Here is a 17,534-nt window from a genome sequence, read left to right on the forward strand (position 1 = left end):
CTGGCCTTCTTCCCTCTCATGTTCTCTCTCACAGTCTCTCTCTCTTAAAAAACAAACAAACAAACACCTCACTCTGGACCATGTGTTCTGCTTGCTAACCTGCTCTTCTCAACACTCCACCAACTGAGCCAGCTAGGTGTCCCTCCCATGTCATTTTTTGGTTTTTGGAAGACACTAATTTATTTATTTTAGAGAGAGAGAGAGTGCATGCGTGAGCAAGGGCAGGGGGAGGGCCAGAGAGAGAGAAACTCAAGCGGACTCCCCACCAAGCAGGGAGCCTGACACGGTGCTCAATCTCAGGACCTTGAGATAATGACCTGGGCCAAAAACAAGAGTCGGAAGCTTAACTGACTGAGCCACCCAGGCACCCCTCTCCCATGTCATTTTTTTTTTTAAAGATTTTATTTATTTATTGGACAGACAGAGATCACAGGTAGGCAGAGAGGCAGGCAGAAAGAGAGGAGGAAGCAGGCTCCCCGCAGAGCAGAGAGCCAGACGTGGGGCTCGATCCTGGGACCCTGGAATCATGACCTGAGCTGAAGGCAGAGGCTTTAACCCACTGAGCCACCCAGGTGCCCCTCCCATGTCATTTTTAACCGCAGCACTGAACCTGCCCTCTCCAGCTCCCACAACAAATCTAATTGAGCTCCATTGCTGGCTTATGCCCCCCTGTCCCACTCCTGATGTGATGTGAATATGAGCATCCTCACTGCAACAGGCTCTGAACACTCTTCTGAGTGTTGCCTTGGAGGAAATGCCTAAGGAAGTAGACATTTTAAGCTTACTGGAATAAACAGTATTGCCAAATGGCCTTCCAGAAAAATGGCTTCATTTTCGTGCCTCCCGCAGCAGCTTGTGAGTCATTTTGCCTGTGTCTTCCCATGGTGTTAAGACTTTCTCCAACTTGGGGGGCCAACTGGCTGGATCAGGCAGAAAAGCATGCAACTCTTGATTTTGGGGTTGTAAGTTCAAGCCCCACATTGTGCGTAGAGATTACTTAAAACTAAGGGGCACCTGGGTGCTGAGCTGGTTGAGTGTCCATCTGACTCTTGCTCTCAGCTCAGGTCTTGATCTCAGAGTCGTGAATTCAAGCTCCACACTGGGCTCCACAAAATGAATGAATAAATAAATAAAATCTTAGGGTGCTTAGCTGGCTCAGTCAAAAGAGCATGGGACTCTTGACCTCAGGGTCATAAGTTTGAGCCCCACGTTGGGTGTAGAGATGACTTAAATTAATAAAACTTATTAAAATAGGGGCACCTGGGTGGCTCAGTGGGTTAAAGTCTCTGCCTTCGGCTCAGATCATGATCCCAGGATCCTGGGATGGAGACTTGCAACAGGCTCTCTGCTCAGCGAGGAGCCTGCTTCCCTGCCCCTCTCTGCCTACCTCTCTGCCTACTTGTGATTGCTGTCTGTCAAATAAATAAAATCTTTAAAAAAAAAAAACCTTATTAAAATAAAAGGAAAAAAATTCCTTTTTTAAAAAACGATTTTATTTATTTGGCACAGAGAGAGAGATCACAAGCAGACAGGCAGGCAGAGAGAGAAAGAGGAAGAAGCAGGCTCCCTGCTGAGCAGAGAGCCCAATGCGGGATTCAATCCCAGGACCCTGAGATCATGACCTGAGCCGAAGGCAGAGGCCTAACCCACTGAGCCACCCAGGTGCCCAGGAAAAAAACTCTTAAAAAAAAAAAAAAAAAAAAAAAAAGACTTTCTCCAACTCTGAAGTGAACACCCATTAGGTTAAACCAGTATCACCACAGGGACTGAACAGGCCTCTGGAGCTGTTCGGGAATCCACTTGCCACAGCATTCCTTGCGACGCGGGATTCCCCACAAGGGATTCAGACCGGGGAAAATGAGTGTTCAAACAATTCAAGTGCAAAATGGTAACTCTTCACAGAATGTGTGTGAAGAGGAGGGAGGTGGCGGGTGGCCTCGCGTCCAGGAAAGGTGAGTGGGATGGGACTGCAATGCTGAGCCATGGGAGGGATGGGTCTCTCAGGCGAGGAAACAAACAGGATGCAGAACAGCCAGGGCAAAGAAGAGCTGGGCTCTTCTGAGGATCCACACGCAGCTAGTACAAGGGGCTGCAGACCCTGGAGGAAGGAATCAGGCTCAGAGTGGAACCCACAGGCGGTGGGCGGCCACTCAAACATTCCCAGCAAAAACATAATTGGGGGCAGGAGGTGGAGTCCGTGAAGCAAGAATTGATAGCTTGAAGCTGAATGTGGATACATGGGCATGGAGTCTTTAAACTACTCTACTTGGGGGGCACCTGGGTGGCTCAGTGGGTTAAAGCCTCTGCCTTCAGCTCAGGTCATGATCCCAGGTTCCTGGGATCAAGCCCTGCATCTGGCTCTCTGCTCAGCGGGGAGCCTGCTTCCTCCTCTCTCTCTGCCAGCTTCTCTGCCTACTTGTGATCTGTCTGTCAAATAAATAAATAAAATCTTAAAAAAAAAAAAAAAAACAACTACTCTACTTGGTTTTAGGATTCAAATTTTCCATTTTGAATTTTTTTAAAATGCATTACATTCCTTAAAAAATGTACCCTCTGGTATGTAATCAACATTATTGCCCTGAGGAATGCTTTAAAGTGACAATGACAGGGAGATGATTATGTGACCACCAGGGAATGCCCCACACAGAGCCTGGACTAACCACAGCCACCCTGTTACAAGCGGCAGTAAGAGTTGGAAGACTTCCGGTGAGGAATGCTATAACGGCTGAAGGTGTGGTAGGTGGGTGGGGTCTCTTACAAAAGGGAGCTGGTGAGGTCAGGAGGCTCTCTATCGGCTGTGCGGAAGCCAAAGATCATCGGAGGCTTGCTGGCTGGCTCTTCTGCCACTGTGTGGGTCCCCCTCACCCACACGGAGTTGCTCAAATTGCCAGAAGGATGCCCACTGGCACTTGGCCTGGGTTAATGTCCAGCTGCCATTTCCCTCTACTTCTAAAAGGTACTACCTCTCTTTCTAAAATTAAAAGGCAGTTTGCCTCTCTTGTCCTGCTGGGGTTCAGCATGCATTCATTTCTAACAAGCAGGGTATGACTATAGTAACAGTGACCTCTCCTCTACACCTCAGTTTCTTCATCTTAAAAATGGGAGTAACAAATACATTGAGTGACAGCGCAAATGGGAAGTCAATGAGCTAACACATAACACAGGTCAACGTCTGCGGCGGGGGTTCATGTCAGCTGCTGTCGTTGCTGCTGTGGAGAAAGTTCTGACCCCTGAGCAGATGAGGGCCCACATCCCCTCAGGTCACTGTCACTTCTGGTCAAGAGGCAGTAGGGCCGAGGTTCAGGACTCTAAAGTCAACGGCTCCACAATCACTTCCTGATTGCCATCAGGGGCACTAAGGCTTGAAGGTGGTCAGAGAGATGGGCTCCTGGCCTCAGGGAATGGATGTATAGGGGTGGATTATACACAGAAGGCTGCAAGCCAGCCCAGTTGTTTAATTACCAATCAGGCTATGAAGCAAGCAGTGCGGCTCAGGAGTCCGCACTGGAAAACAAGGGCCAGAATCACACTAGCAGGGCACAGGGCCATTGGGAGGCCTGAGTGGAATAAGCCACAGAAAAGGCTCAGCCAAGACTCCCTCACATCTGCTTGGAGGACAGAACATAACCCACACAGGGTACCTGTGTGGCTCAGTCGGTAAAGTGTCTGCTTTGGGCTCAGGTCATGATCCTGGGTCCCAAGATGGATCCCATGTCAGGATCCCTGCTCAGAAGGGAGTCCAAGTCTCCCTCCCCCTCTGTTCCTCCCCCTGCTTGTGCTCTGTCTCTCTCTCAAATAAATAAAATCTTAAAAAAAAAAAAAAAAAGAACATAACCCACAGGCAGAATCTAGACATGCAAGTTTCAGGCTCCCCTCTGTCCTAAGGCCTCTCCTAGCCCTTGGAAGTTGCTGTTCAGTTACCTGTTCTTTTTCCTTATGGGTTTTTGTTGTTGTTGTTGTTTTTTGCTTTGTTTCATTATGTTTCTAGATAAAGGCACTCAATCTTCTCCTTATAGTCCAGGCAGAGAGCTCGGCATCTCCTAGGTCCCAACCTGGAGCTCACATCTTTGCGGGCTTCACCAGAAGGGGTGGCTAACCTGCCTGCCCTGACTCTGCTCCATGCTTCCTGATCTCCTGGAACTTGGTAGAGTCTTGATCCACACTGCCCTTCCACCCTCCATCCCCCGGATATCCTCCCCCTTGCAATCTGTTCAGCCCAACAGACATTTATTTATTTCAAGTCTATATGTGCAATCTGCTGTACTGAGAGGTGGGAGGCATAAAAGTCTCAAGAATAAGATGGCAGAAAAATATAAAAGAATGGGAAGAATGGATTGACAAAGCCCTTTCATTCATTCACTGCTTTCCCACTCTATGTCAGGTGCAGTGCCAGCTACTACAGATACACGCTTGCTCTCCAGGATCCTATAGACCAGACACGTGTTCAACACTAACCCAACAATCCCCCCCAGGAAGGCCCAACGGGGGGCTTCTCCTGCAGTACTGCGGGGAGAATGGATGGTCAATGAAGAGATGGTCTGAACTCACCAACACTGTCACAACTACCCTCCCCACAGGCTCCTTCAAGTGTCATCAAGTCCTCTAACCAGGCTTGGGGGTATCGCCTTCACCTTCCAAGGCTCCTACTCCTACAAGAATTTAAGAAGGAGGTATTTGCTAGGGCTCAGGTGAAGATCTTTTCATCTCTCTCTCTCTCTCTCATGCACGCGTGCGCACACACACACATACACACACACACCCCTTCCCTGTGACACCTTCCCATGTGAGCTGGACTCCAGCCATTTCACAGATGACGAAGATGATCCAGAAAGGTTAGGCGTCCTGCCCACGGTCACTTGGCTAACAAGGGGAGAAAATGGGGTTTCCAGAGCTTCACAATGCACGCTGGCACAAATAAAGAAGACCACTGTAGCACAAGAGGTGGCACATACAGCCCTCAGGAAAAGACTTCCTCTTACACACTTTGACAAGTGTTTCATATGCATGGTGACACACTTCCTGGGACTAGGGTCCTACGGGAAACTACAAGGGGCTGAGATCTAACATATCAGAGGGGGTGACCCACTTTAGTTAAGGTAGGCTGAGAAGGATCTGGAGTATTTGTTATTTAAGCAGACATCTAAAGCAAAGGAAGAGAAACTGGTGATAAATGTAGTGGAGGGAAGTCTACCCATTGTTGAGAACCCTAAATACTTGACGATAACTTGCGTAAAGAAAAGGCAGGGGGGAAGAAAGAACAAACAAACAAACAAATTTGGAACGTTCAAGAAGCTGAAAGACCAGGAGCAAACTGGGGGTTTGAGAAGAGGTGGCTAGGCCAGGCCACGGTGAGGGACTGGGAAAGTAGGCCATCTGGAGTCTTGTTCTAATGCTAAGAGAAGCCACCAGCAGGCTTTCAGCAGGGCAGCAGTGAGCGAGGGGGAGGCAGCAGTCCAGGATGGGTCCAGATGAGGGGCAGGTAGAGGAGGGCTAAGAAGGAGGCTATACAGAGTCCCCTCGAGGTCTCTCCTAACCAGCTCCAAATAAAAAACTGCTTTTTCTCATGGTAGCCAAGAGGCTAGAGGATTGGGCCTGCAATCCCAAGCACTGTTCTCTCTTGATAGATACTCAAGAGCCAGGTGGAGACAGTGAACCAGCTATCAGATGCTTCTCCTTTTGTTGAAACTCTCCAGTGCTTCACTATGCTTTCTTTACTCCCTTATCTATACAAATTACTTGGGTTCAAAACATTTCCCAAGACCCCACCTTCAAACAACAACATAAATATCAGGGAAGTTAGAATTAAACCTGTGCACAAAACAAATCAAAGCACCAAGAATCAAGACTTTCAAAGTGAACCCTGGAGAGAAAACAGACAAATCTGAGAACTGAGAACACCACATCATGGCAGGCAGACAATCTCTGAAACTGCTTATCCCAGCAGGGGTAGCAGAAGGTCTCCCCAAAGATGTCCATGCCCTAATCCCACGAACCCAGGCACATGCTACATTATATGGCAGAAGGGACTTTTCAGATAGAATAAAAGTTACAGACTTTAAAACAGGAAAATCATCCTGGATTATCTGAGTGGACCCAATCTAACCTGAGTCTTTACTAGAGAATTTTCTTGGCTGATGTCAGAAAGATATAGCCAAAGAACCCATCCTGATGGAGGGGGCCACATAGAAAGTGTGAGACCAAATGCAGGCTGTCTCTAGGAACAAAGACGGGGCACTGGTTGACAAAGAGTTAGTAAGGTACAAAAACACTTCAGTCCTACAACCGCATGGACTGAATTTGGCCAACAACCTGCACAGGCTTGAAAGCAAATTCTACTACAGAGCCTCTAGGAAGAAATGTACACCTAACCAACATCTTGATTTCAGTCCTCTAAGACCCTAAGTAGAAGACTCAGCTGAGTCTACCTAGACCCTGCATCTACAGAAACTTCCAGGTAATAAACCTGTGTTGCTTTAAGCTACTATATTTGTGGTCATTTGTTAAGGCAGCAAGAGAAAAACTAATACACAAGCAGCAATCTGGCAAATAAAGGAAAGAATCTAGCTTGCCCCAAAGCAGAGAGAAGCTGAATTATGAAGTATCCAGTCAGTCCTTGACACCCAGAGACTCTTCAATTGCCCTCCTGCCCTCTGAATTCCCCCCTCCCCAATTTCCTCTGATGGCAACTTATTCTTCTGGTTCTTTGGTCTCCCCAAACCCAAAGAAGAATCTTTGCCCTGAAGGCTTTTCTTGGGGAGCCCTGAAATGGGCTATACCTCAAGATTTCATCTATGGAGGCACATGGGTGGGTGTATCAGCTGGTTGGGTATGTGCCTTTGGCTCAGGTCATGATCCCGGGGTCCTGGGATCAAGCTCTGAGTCAAGCTTGCTGCTCAGCTGGGATCCTGCTTCTCCCTCTCCTTCTGCCCCTTTACCTGCTTGTGCTCACTCTCTTACTCTCTCAAATAAATAAATAAAACCTTAAAAAAAAAAAAAAAGATTTCATCTATAGACAATTCCAGGGGATCAAACCCCCCTCCGAAAAAACCCAAACGCAATGTTCACTGATTCTGCAATATCTGCAGAATTGTCCCCAGACTATTCCACATCAGTGCCCAGAGCCACCAACTCTACAGTCCCCACGCCTTCCACTGTACTAAGAAGCTTCCCAGCATTCCATCCCACTTCCTTCCACGCTGCTGCACTCCACCCCCGGCATCTAGTTTAGTCATCAAGGACTCTCTATGCTTGCTCTCCCCTTTCTCTGGAGTGGTCTTCCTCTTTCAGTTTCCACCACTGTCTAGTGCAGGCCTTTATAATCTCTTGCCGACTAGGTCATTCCACAACCATTTTATGGACCAATGCAACAGGCAGTGAACTAGCAGTAGGAACACAGGGATGAAAAATGAAACCCCAAGAGTTCAAAATTCACAATGGCCTAACTGGCCTCTCTCCTGTTCTTGATCCATCTCCAAGGACTCCGGGAATCTTCCCAACTCTGGCATTTCACTACCTCAAAGCAGGCAACATGCCAAATCCTCAGCACAGCACTCCCACCACTAACAAGTCAGCACCTGCTCACCCTCATTCCATTACCATCTCCTGAACCTCCTTTTTCCTCAATCCCCAGAATTCAGCCTGTAGCAATGTCCTCCAGTGCAATGAGAGCTCAAACTTCCCTACTACTCAGCTTGGAATGATGGCCTCTCACACTCCTACTTGTCTTTTTAAGGCTCAACCTATTAGCCACCTACTACTCCAGAAGGCTCCTTCTGCCCTGCTCAAGAAAACTGTCAGTTTTTTCTTGGAGAAAGACTATACTGTAACTGCTTCTTTATGGTAGTGCGGTTCCTGAGGGCAGAGACTCTCTCAAAATTGGTGGCTAGCGCTCAGTAAAAGACTGCTAAATGAAACAAGCAGTGGGTGGCGAGGAGCTGGAGTTCCACGAGGTGAAGCTTAGAGCGCACCGGCACCCCCTGCATTGAGGGGTTCAGCAGCTTAAACTGCGGGGAAGAGGTATTAACACCAGCTTTTCACTCCCTCCTCCCAACGGACGGTCGCTTCCTGACAGCCTCTTCCTGCCACCCTTCGCAAAATCCACACTGGGGCTGGACTGGGGGGCGGGGGAGGCAGGATACCCGTTGATTCTCCATCCCCCACCGCCCACAGTCCCAAGTACCTAGCCTACCAACCTCATCTTCCATCCATCCCCCTGCAATCTCTTTTTCTCACGCTGATGCGCTTTTCCCAAAGACGAATCACAAAACATCCACATCTGCTAAAGCCGCCACGGGCTGCCCCTTTCCTTTTTCGAATTCAGTGTGATTCAAAGCAGGGGAAAGTCTGCAACCAAAGCACACAAATGACGAATGAGAACGCTCAGGACGATGACTCATAAGCCAGGGTTCGCTGGTTTGCAGAGTTCGGCCCCGGGAAAGCTAACGAACAGTCTGTATCAGCCAGGAACGGAAGGGACAGCCAAGGGCTCAGCGGCGCCCTGGGACTCACAAGAGTCCCGGGAGCCTTCGGCCTCTCGGCGCCCCCAGGCCCTAGTGGGTCCGATCGCCCTAGGTCTCCCGCGGGTCCGACCCCGGCCTCGCCCTCCGCGCGCGGAAGGGTTGAGGGGGGAAGGTCCAGAGATTTTGCCCTCTAGCCCGGCCCCTACTTACATTTGACTGACCAACTTCTGCCGGAAGGCGGCGCTCCGCCAGTCGGTCTCCTGGCCCGAAACGTCCATGCCGGTCGCTCCGCTCCGCCCGCGTCCCGTTCTGCCGCCGCCGCCGCCTCTACCGCAGCGCCAGGCCCAAACCCGGAAGCCGTCGGAGGCTCCGCCGCCGCGCCGGAAGCCGAGCAGGAATTGTGGGAAATGGCGTCCTGCGCACTGGCCCGTGGGATATGGAGTTTCCGGGCCCCAAGAGGAGACTTTTCGGTGGCCCCCTAGGGAGTATCCCGAGCCCTGGCCCTTCTCCCAGCGCTCATGCCGCGGGGGATGGGGACTCGGGGCTGACCAGAACGGGTGTGGGAGAGCCATGGCTTCGTAGTATTCCTGATACTGCCTATAGCAGGCCCACGCTGGCCACCCGAATTTCGTGTGACCCTATTGTGTGCTAGCCTTACCAACTCCACGAGATCTGCACCCTTCCGCCAAGCTGCTAGCAATCTTCAGCGGATGCCATGGAGAGATTGTTTATATATTAACTATTTCTCAGCACCTACTGTGGGCCAAGTACTGTGCCAACATGATCCAGGCTCCACTTTCCCGCCACTACCTTACAGCGTCACATCCAAAACGTGACCAGATAGACTTTTTTCACTGCTTCTCTCCACTAGACTTTTGGAATCTCATATCCCACTGTATTTTGTAGGGTGTGGTGATATAAGAAGCCTAAGCCACATTTATTAAATTCCAGGCAGTCTTGCTTGGCCCAAAAGCCATGTCCTGTTTGAACAAAGTCCAGGTCCTCAATGGAGGCCAGACGGCACACAAACTTGTTGGGTGGAGGCAAGTGAGCTGGAGGTGGGATGCAAAGGGGTAGGGGGGGCCTGAGGATAATTTTAGGAGGATAAGAGTTCTGCTGGATGGAATCTATGTGGCCTTGTCTGGTTTGGGGTGAGGGGTAGGTGGCAAAAATCCTAAGCACCAATGGTACACAAGTGCTATGTAGGCAATCGCCAACATGGGCTCAGAGAGTGTGAACTGGCATCTACTGATGCCTGTAAGTGCCAAGCCCAGGGTAGGCTGTGAACACCCAGTGGCTCAGTATCCCAGACAGGAGCTTGGGGTGGGGCGGGTTGGAGTACAGGGAGAGAGAATGTGAGCAGGTTTCCCAGAGGGGCCCCTCTTGCCCACAGCGTTTCAGGTCTTGTGTTGCTAGAAGAGCTTTTCACATCTTCAAACTTTTCTGTTCAAGCTCCTAAAAATAATTTTTTAAAACTCTGTATTTTGGATGATCCACTTGTTCTGGTTTCCATGGGACTCTCTGGGTTTTAGCTCTGGAAGTCCTGCATCCCTGCAATCCCCTGGAATCCCAGGCCAACTGACATGATTGATCACCCTATCTATATCCCTCTTGCATGTTAAAAAAAAAAAACAAAAACCTGAGATATAATTCACCTTTTTACAGTAAACAATTTACTGTTTGTTACTTAGTATTATTAATATATTCATAAGATTGTACAACCATAACCACTCTCTTGCACATTTTTAACTTTTTTTTTAAGTGGGCTGCACACCCAACATACAGCTTGAACTCATGACCATGAGAACAAGAGTCACATGGTCCACCGACTGAGCCAGCTTGCCTATTTTTAGGTTGACATCTAAATACTTTTCTAAGTACCTTTCCAATGCTGTGACTATAGTGTATCCTATATTGTATATCGGCTTCAGATGCATTTTATTATTTAGATCCTTGGCCCTACACATTCTGCTCATCAATTTAGGAAAATATTGGTCCCACAACCTCATCGGCAAAACCAGTCCTCGTTGTCACACCCTCGGGCAAATGAGATTCCCTGAGGCTCTGGAAGAAAAAGGTGGACTTTGTATCATGTCCAACCCACTGAGCATGTGAATAGAGTCCCCAGGACATCTCTTCCCCATCTGCACTCTGGTTTTGGAAAGCTGATAGAGCCATAAACACACAGATTCATAGATAGACAGAGGCCAGGAGACTGACTGACAAGAATTTGTCATTGCGATAAAATTAAGGGATATCCCTTTGATATTTGTTTCCAGAGCTCTATCTCTACTTGTCCCTTTGTTTTTGGCCCAGAAGTGGTGACTCCCAGGGCAAAGGTCTTCAGTTAGAATCTGGATGGGTGACGAGGGAAGGAGAGGATGTAGAGATAGCCACAGACCTCCTAACCTCCCGGAAACAAGAAGTCCAACGGGGTGGGTCCTGAAATGGATCTGCACTCTCTCAAACCCTGCAGACCCTCCTGGGACCCCCAGTGTGAAAGTGGGTAGGTTTAGACTCTGAGGGAGAATGATGAAGGATGCTGAAGCTATGCCCAAGCTTGACCCGTATCCCATATCACTTGAGGATGGTTAAGTTTCTGCCCTCCTGGTTCCTGCACAGTACCTTGTCATTGCTGGATCCTGTCACTAGTCACACTTTGTGAATACCATCCTGAGCTCTGCAGGAGTTGGGAGCTGGGAACTGGAAGCTTCTGAAGCAGATGAAACTTCCTTCCCTCTAGGGAGCCTTGCACATGCTCTTTAAGCCTCTGTCTCCCTTCAGTTGTACTTGAAGTCCCCTCCAATTCCCCTCCTTGCTTTGGTACTCACTCCAGGCATGGTGCTTACCTGCCCATCTTTCCACCCTAGCACCTGCCCAATGTAACCCTTCTACTGTGTTTAGCCTAGAGTGTGCAATTGTTTCTGAGTGTGGATGGAGGCAGAGGGGGTGCTGCATGGGCAGCAGCAGTGATTATTTCTTCTAAAAGCAATACATGGGGGCGACTGGGTGGCTCAGATTGTTAAGCATCTGCCCTGGGCTCAGGTCATGAACCCAGCATCCTGGAATCGAGCCCCACATCAGGTTTCTGGCTCAGCAGGGAGTCTGCTTCTCCATCTTCCTCTGCTTCTCCCCCTGCTCATGTGCACATGCTCTCTCTCTCTCTCTCTCTCTCTCTCTATCTCTCTGTCTCAAATAAATAAATAAAATCCTTAAAAAGTTTAAAAGTAATACATGGAAACTTGAGAAAGGACAAACATTATAAATCCCATCATTCAGAGGCATCCATTGTTTATATTTTAATAAATTATCCTTTTCTCCTTACTCCCCTTAGTTTAAAAAATACAAGTTATGGTGTAGATGCCATTTGATCCTGTACTGTAAACCTAACATCATAGCATAAGCATATCCCCAAGTACTGAGAACCCTTTAGCAATGGGAATTTTAATTATAATTTAGATTATAAAACCATGGACAAATCTATATAGGACCAATTGCAACCTGTGTAAAATACAATTTTTTAAAAAAATTATTTATTAAGAGAGATGGAGAGAGCCCAAGCAGGGTATGGAGGCAGAGGCAGAAGGAGAGAGAGAGAATCTTAAGTAGACTCTATGCTGGGTGCAGAGTCTGACTTGATTTCAAGACCCTGAGATCATAACCTGAGCCAAAAATCGAGGGTCAGACACTTAAGCAACTGAGCTACCCAGGGGCCCCTAAAATACACTTTTAATAAAGTATTATATACTGATCTATGAAATCTGTCTTATCTTATGCATTCCCTTGTTCTTAGACATTTATATTCTGAATGTTTGATTTCTTGTTACAGATAAGGTGTAACAAACATGTTTGTGCACAGATTTCTGCTAGTGTTGCAGAAGATTTCTTCAGCCTAGGCATTAGACATGGGTCCTGGGTCCTGGGTCCCAGGGACATACTTTTGAAAGCTCAGACATTTGATAGAATTCCACCCATTATACAGATTAAAGGGTTTTTCCTTAATAGGTAGAATTGGATCACCTAACCACCAGTTAGGCAGCTGATTCTTGGTTTCACCTCAGGTCATGATCTCAGGGTTGTGAGATCGAGCCCAACAACTAGCTCAGTGCTCAGTGTAGTCGGCTTGTCCCTCTCCCTATGCTGCTCCTCTCAACTCCCAAGCACACACACACGTGCTCTCTCTCTTTCTCTCAAATAAATAAGTAAAATATTTTTTTAAATGGGTATAATCAGGAGTGCCTGGGTGGCTCAGTGGGTTGGGCCTCCGCCTTTGGCTCAGGTCATGATCCTGGTGTCCGGGGATAGAGCCCCGCATCAGGCTCTCTGCTCAGCGGAGAGCCTGCTTCCGCCTTCTTTCGGCCTGTCTCCCTGCCTACTTCTGAGTTCTCTCTCTGTGTGTCAAATGGATAAATAAAATCTTTTTTGAAAAAAAAAAAGAGTATGGGGCGCTTGGGTGGCTCAGTGGGTTAAAGCCTCTGCCTTCGGCTCGGGTCATGATCCTAGGTCCTGGGATCGAGCCCCACATCCAGCTACTTGCTCAGTGGGGAGCCAGCTTCTCCCTCTGCCTGCCACTCCCCCTGCCTGTGCGCACGCGCTCTCTCTCTCTCTCTGTCAAATAAATAAATAAAATCTTTAGAAAATAAAATAAAAATAGGTATAATCATAGCTTTCATGCAGATACTAACTCACTGGTTAGAAAGCTGGAAACAGGGTGCCTGGGTAGTGCAATTTGTTAAGTGTCTGACTCTTGGTTTTGGCTCAGGTTGTGATCTCAGGGCTCTAACCTCAGGGTCATGAGATCAAATCCCATTTCGGGCTCCATGCTCTGCAGAGTCTGCTTGAGATTCTCTCTCCCTCTCCCTTTGCTTTTCCTGCTCATGCTCTCTCTCTCCCACTCAAATAAATAAATAAAGCTTAAAAGCAAGCAAGCAAGCTGGTAATATCTTACCAGCTTTTAGTATTGGGGAATATTATAATGAATATGTAAATGAGACAAAACTGGCCTCTCCTACAGTGGGGGAGAGAAATCAGTCCAATCTCCCTCCAGCATGATTTGCATGTCTACAGACAAGAATTATTTTGCATTGCTATTATCTACATTGTACAGTTGTAAATCAGCGAGGGCAAGGAAAGACTGGAATCTGATAGATGAGAAGAGTGTATTCTAATCAATGCATAGTACCCCCTTGAAGTATGAAATTTTCCTTAGGGGCCCATCTCATCATTTTTTACAATTTTTTACCTTTTTTCTAAGAAGGGAGTACCTTACATACCCACCAGCGATAATCACATTATAGACTACATAACTCAGTCTGGATGAATCTACAGATCAAAGGAATTGGTTTCTTCAACAAGAAGGAAAATACGAGATGGAAGGGAACCCAGCGATTGAAAGAGACTTTCAAGGTATCCCAACTGTATGCAGTGTGAGGTCCTTGTTTGGATCTTGATTCAAATAAACTTTAAAGCAACAACAACAAAACAAAAACTAGAACAAAAGCTAAGGGGTACCTGGGTGGCTCAGTTGGTTAAGCATCCAACTCTTTTTTTTTAATTAACATATAATGTATTATTAGCCCAGGGTACAGGTCTGTGAATTGTCAGGCTTACACACTGCACAGCACTCACCATAGCACATACCCTCCCCAAAGTCCATAACCCAACCACCCTCTCCCTAGCCCTCTCCCCACAGCATCCCTCAGTTTGTTTCGTAAGATTAAGGGTCCTTTATAGTTTGTCTCCCTCCTGATCCCATCTTGTTTCATTTTTTCCTTCCCTACCCCCTAAACCCCCCACATTGCCTCTCAAATTCCTCGTATCAGGAGATCATATGATAATTGTCTTTCACTGATTGACTTATTTCGCTCAGCATAATACCCTCTAAGTTCCATCCACATCATTACAAATGGCAAGATTTCATTTCTTTTGATGGCTGCATAGTATTCCATTGTACATATATACCACATCTTCTTTATCCATCCGTTGATGGACATCTAGGTTCTTTCCATAGTTTGGCTATTGTGGGCATTTAAGCATCCAACTCTTGATCTCAGCTCAGGTATTGATCTCAGGGTTGTGAGTTAAAGCCCCATGTTGGGCTAGATGCTGGATGTGGAACCTACTTAAAAAAATATATTAGAAATTAAAAAACAAACACCCAAAGAAGCAACAAAGAAGGACATGTGTAGGATAATTGGGAAACATGATCACTTGACTACTTGGTGATATTAAGAAATTATTGTTGATTATGTGTGTATGAGAATGGAATTGAGGAGGTCAAAGACAGGATGTTTATTCAGTGCACCCTTGAACAACTCAGGGGGCAGAGGTGCCAACTCCTACACTATTGAAAATCCACATATAATTTTTGAGTAACTACTGACAGCCTAGGGTGGACTGGGGCTCTTACCAATAACGCAATCAGTCAATAAACATATTTTGCATGTTATACTTATTATATACATTATTTTTATAACAAAGTAGGCTAGGGAAAAGAAAATGTTATTAAGAAAATTGTAGGGGCACCTGGCTGGCTCGGCTGTTAAGCATGTGCTTTCAGCTCATGTCCTGATAGCAGGGTCCTGGGATGGAGCCCCACATTGGTCTTCCTGCTCTGCAGGAGATTGGGCTTTAAATAAATAAATAAATAAAATCATTGGGGGAAAAATAAAATAAAATCATTGGGGCTTTATTTTCTATCTTATGTAGAAAATAAATAAGTGTTAATAGCTACTGCCAGTTGTTTTAGGGTATTAGTTATCTAATGATGTTGCATAGCAAATGACTCCACAGCCAAGCAGCTTAAAAAGACACTAATCAACATTTGTTATCTTTCACTGTTTTTTATGGGTCAGGAATTCAGCAGAGGTTTAGCCAGATCTTGGCTCAATGTCTCTCGAGGTTCCAGGCAGATTGGGACTTCAGAAGACTATGGCCTAGCTAAGACTGAAGGATCTGCCTCCCATGCAGCTCATGCCTGGCTGGCAAGTCGGTTCTGGCCTGGTCTCAGTTCCATGGAGGTCTCTCCTTAGGGCTGCTTCTGTGACATGGTGGCTCACTTCCTACAGACTGAGCAAGACAGAAGCTGCAACACCGTTTATGACCTGGCCTTCAAAAGCACAGGCTTTTTCTTCTGCCACATTCTATTCCTTAGAAGGCCCAGTCACTAAGCCCATTCCACATTCAAGGGGAGGAGGATTGGCCTTTCTTTACCTTCTAAAGGGAGGAGAGTCAAAGAATTTGCAGATAAATTTTGAAAACACTGTATGCCCCAAATTAGCTGTTCCGATTTGTCTTCTCATCAGGGCTGTGTGTACAGCGCCTCACTGTCTAGTTCAGTCTTTTTTTCTTTCTTTCTTTTTTTTTTCTTTTATTTGACAGAGAGAGATCACAAGTAGGCAGAGAGGCAGGCAGAGAGAGAGAGGAGGAAGCAGGCTCCCCGCTGAGCAGAGAGCCCGATGTGGGACTCAATCCCAGGACTCTGAGATCATGACCTGAGCCGAAGGCAGCGGCTTAACCCACTGAGCCACCCAGGCGCCCCACTGTCTAGTTCAGTCTTAACAAAGATTTCTAGGGGTGCTTTGGCGTCTCAGTCGTTAAGCATCTGCCTTCAGCTCAGGTCATGATCCTGGGCTCTCTACTCTGTAGGGAGCCTGCTTCTCTTTCTGCTTGTTCGTTCCCTCTCTCACTGTGACTGTCTTGGTCAAATAAATAAATAAAATCTTTAACAACAACAACAACAAAAATAAATCTATTAAATCAGTTCAGGGAGCACCCCCCCACCTTTGGAATCTAGTCAAGTTCTTCAGCCCGCAGCTCTGATAACCCCGTTAGGACAGTTTAGCAAGAATCCCCCTTCTCTGATGTCTAGTGTTAGTAATCTTACATCTGCTGACCACCTCAGTTGCTCTTTAGCTATAAATCCCCAGCTGTCTTTGTTGTATTCAGGGTTCAGCCCGATCTCTCACCCTGCTGACATACCCCTGTTACAATAGGCTTCCTGAATGGTCTTCCTTCCTGTTTTAACAGGTCTCAGAATGAGTTTTTCTTTAACAATGTATGAAAATGTGGTGTATTATTTGCATTTCCAGATGATTAATGAGATTGAACTTGACTTCCTTTGTTTATATCCACTGGGACTTCCTTTTCTGTGAGTTTCTAGTAAGTATCTTTTACCAGATATTTAACCATTGACTAATTATCAATTTTTAGAAGTGATCATGATCTTGGGTTCCTAGAATCCAGACCCCATCAGGCTTCAGTAGGAAGTCTTCTCTCTCTCCCTCTGCCCTTCCTCCCTGCTTGTGCTGGATAATAATATTTTGTCTGTGATATATGTTGTAAAAATATTCACTGATTTTTTTTTTACTTTCACTGATGTTGATGATTCTCTTAGGTATTAAATATTTTGTATATTCTTTTCTGAGTATTATCCATTCATGTCCATTTCTACTTATCTGTTGGAATCCTAGTATCTTTTTTATTGGTTTGTATGAATTTTTATTTTATTTTTTTAAAGATTTTATTTATTTATTTATTTGACAGAGATTACAAGTAGACAGAGAGGCAGGCAGAGAGGAAGGGAAGCAGGCTCCCTGCTGAGCAGAAAGCCCCATGTTGGGCTTGATCCCAGTTACCCTGGAATTACGACCTGAGCCAAACACAGAGGCTTTAACCCACTGAGCCACCCAGGTGCCCCTTTTAAAAAGATTTTTATTTTTTTACTTGACAGAGAGAGAGAGGGAGACAATAAGAGCAGGAACACAAGCAGGGGGAAAGGGAGAGGGAGAAGCAGGCTTCCTACTGGGCAAGGAGCCCAATGTGGGGTTCAATTCCAGGACCCTAGGATCATGACCTGAGCCAAAGGCAGATGCTCAATGACTTAGCCACCCAGGTGCCCCTGTATGAATTTTTAAAAAAAAATTTTATTTATTTATTTGTGAGAGAGAGAGAGAGCACAAGCAGGGAGGAAGGGCAGAGGGAGAGAGAGACTTCCTACTGATCAGAGAAGCCTGATGGGGTCTGGATTCTAGGAACCCAAGATCACGACCTGAGCCAAAGGCAGACGCTTAACGG

The 17,534-nt window shown here is 46.7% G+C and overlaps 1 protein-coding gene across 3 annotated transcripts in view; it reads right to left on the reverse strand.

The window, feature by feature from the left end:
* MED15 (mediator complex subunit 15) overlaps positions 1-8,836 on the reverse strand; it is a 67,127-nt gene extending 58,291 nt beyond the window's left edge. For 2 of the 3 annotated variants that reach the window (XM_059409037.1, XM_059409035.1), the window contains exon 1: positions 8,670-8,836. In XM_059409037.1, the coding sequence (XP_059265020.1) occupies positions 8,670-8,737 (68 nt within the window). In that variant the 5' untranslated portion in view covers positions 8,738-8,836. The remainder of the gene's footprint in view (positions 1-8,669) is intronic. The other variant, XM_059409040.1, reaches the window with a different exon arrangement.
* Between the last annotated feature and the right edge of the window lie 8,698 nt (positions 8,837-17,534).

Source organism: Mustela nigripes, chromosome 8 (genome assembly GCF_022355385.1).
Source record: "Mustela nigripes isolate SB6536 chromosome 8, MUSNIG.SB6536, whole genome shotgun sequence".
In the NCBI taxonomy this organism is placed as follows: Eukaryota; Metazoa; Chordata; class Mammalia; order Carnivora; family Mustelidae; genus Mustela; species Mustela nigripes.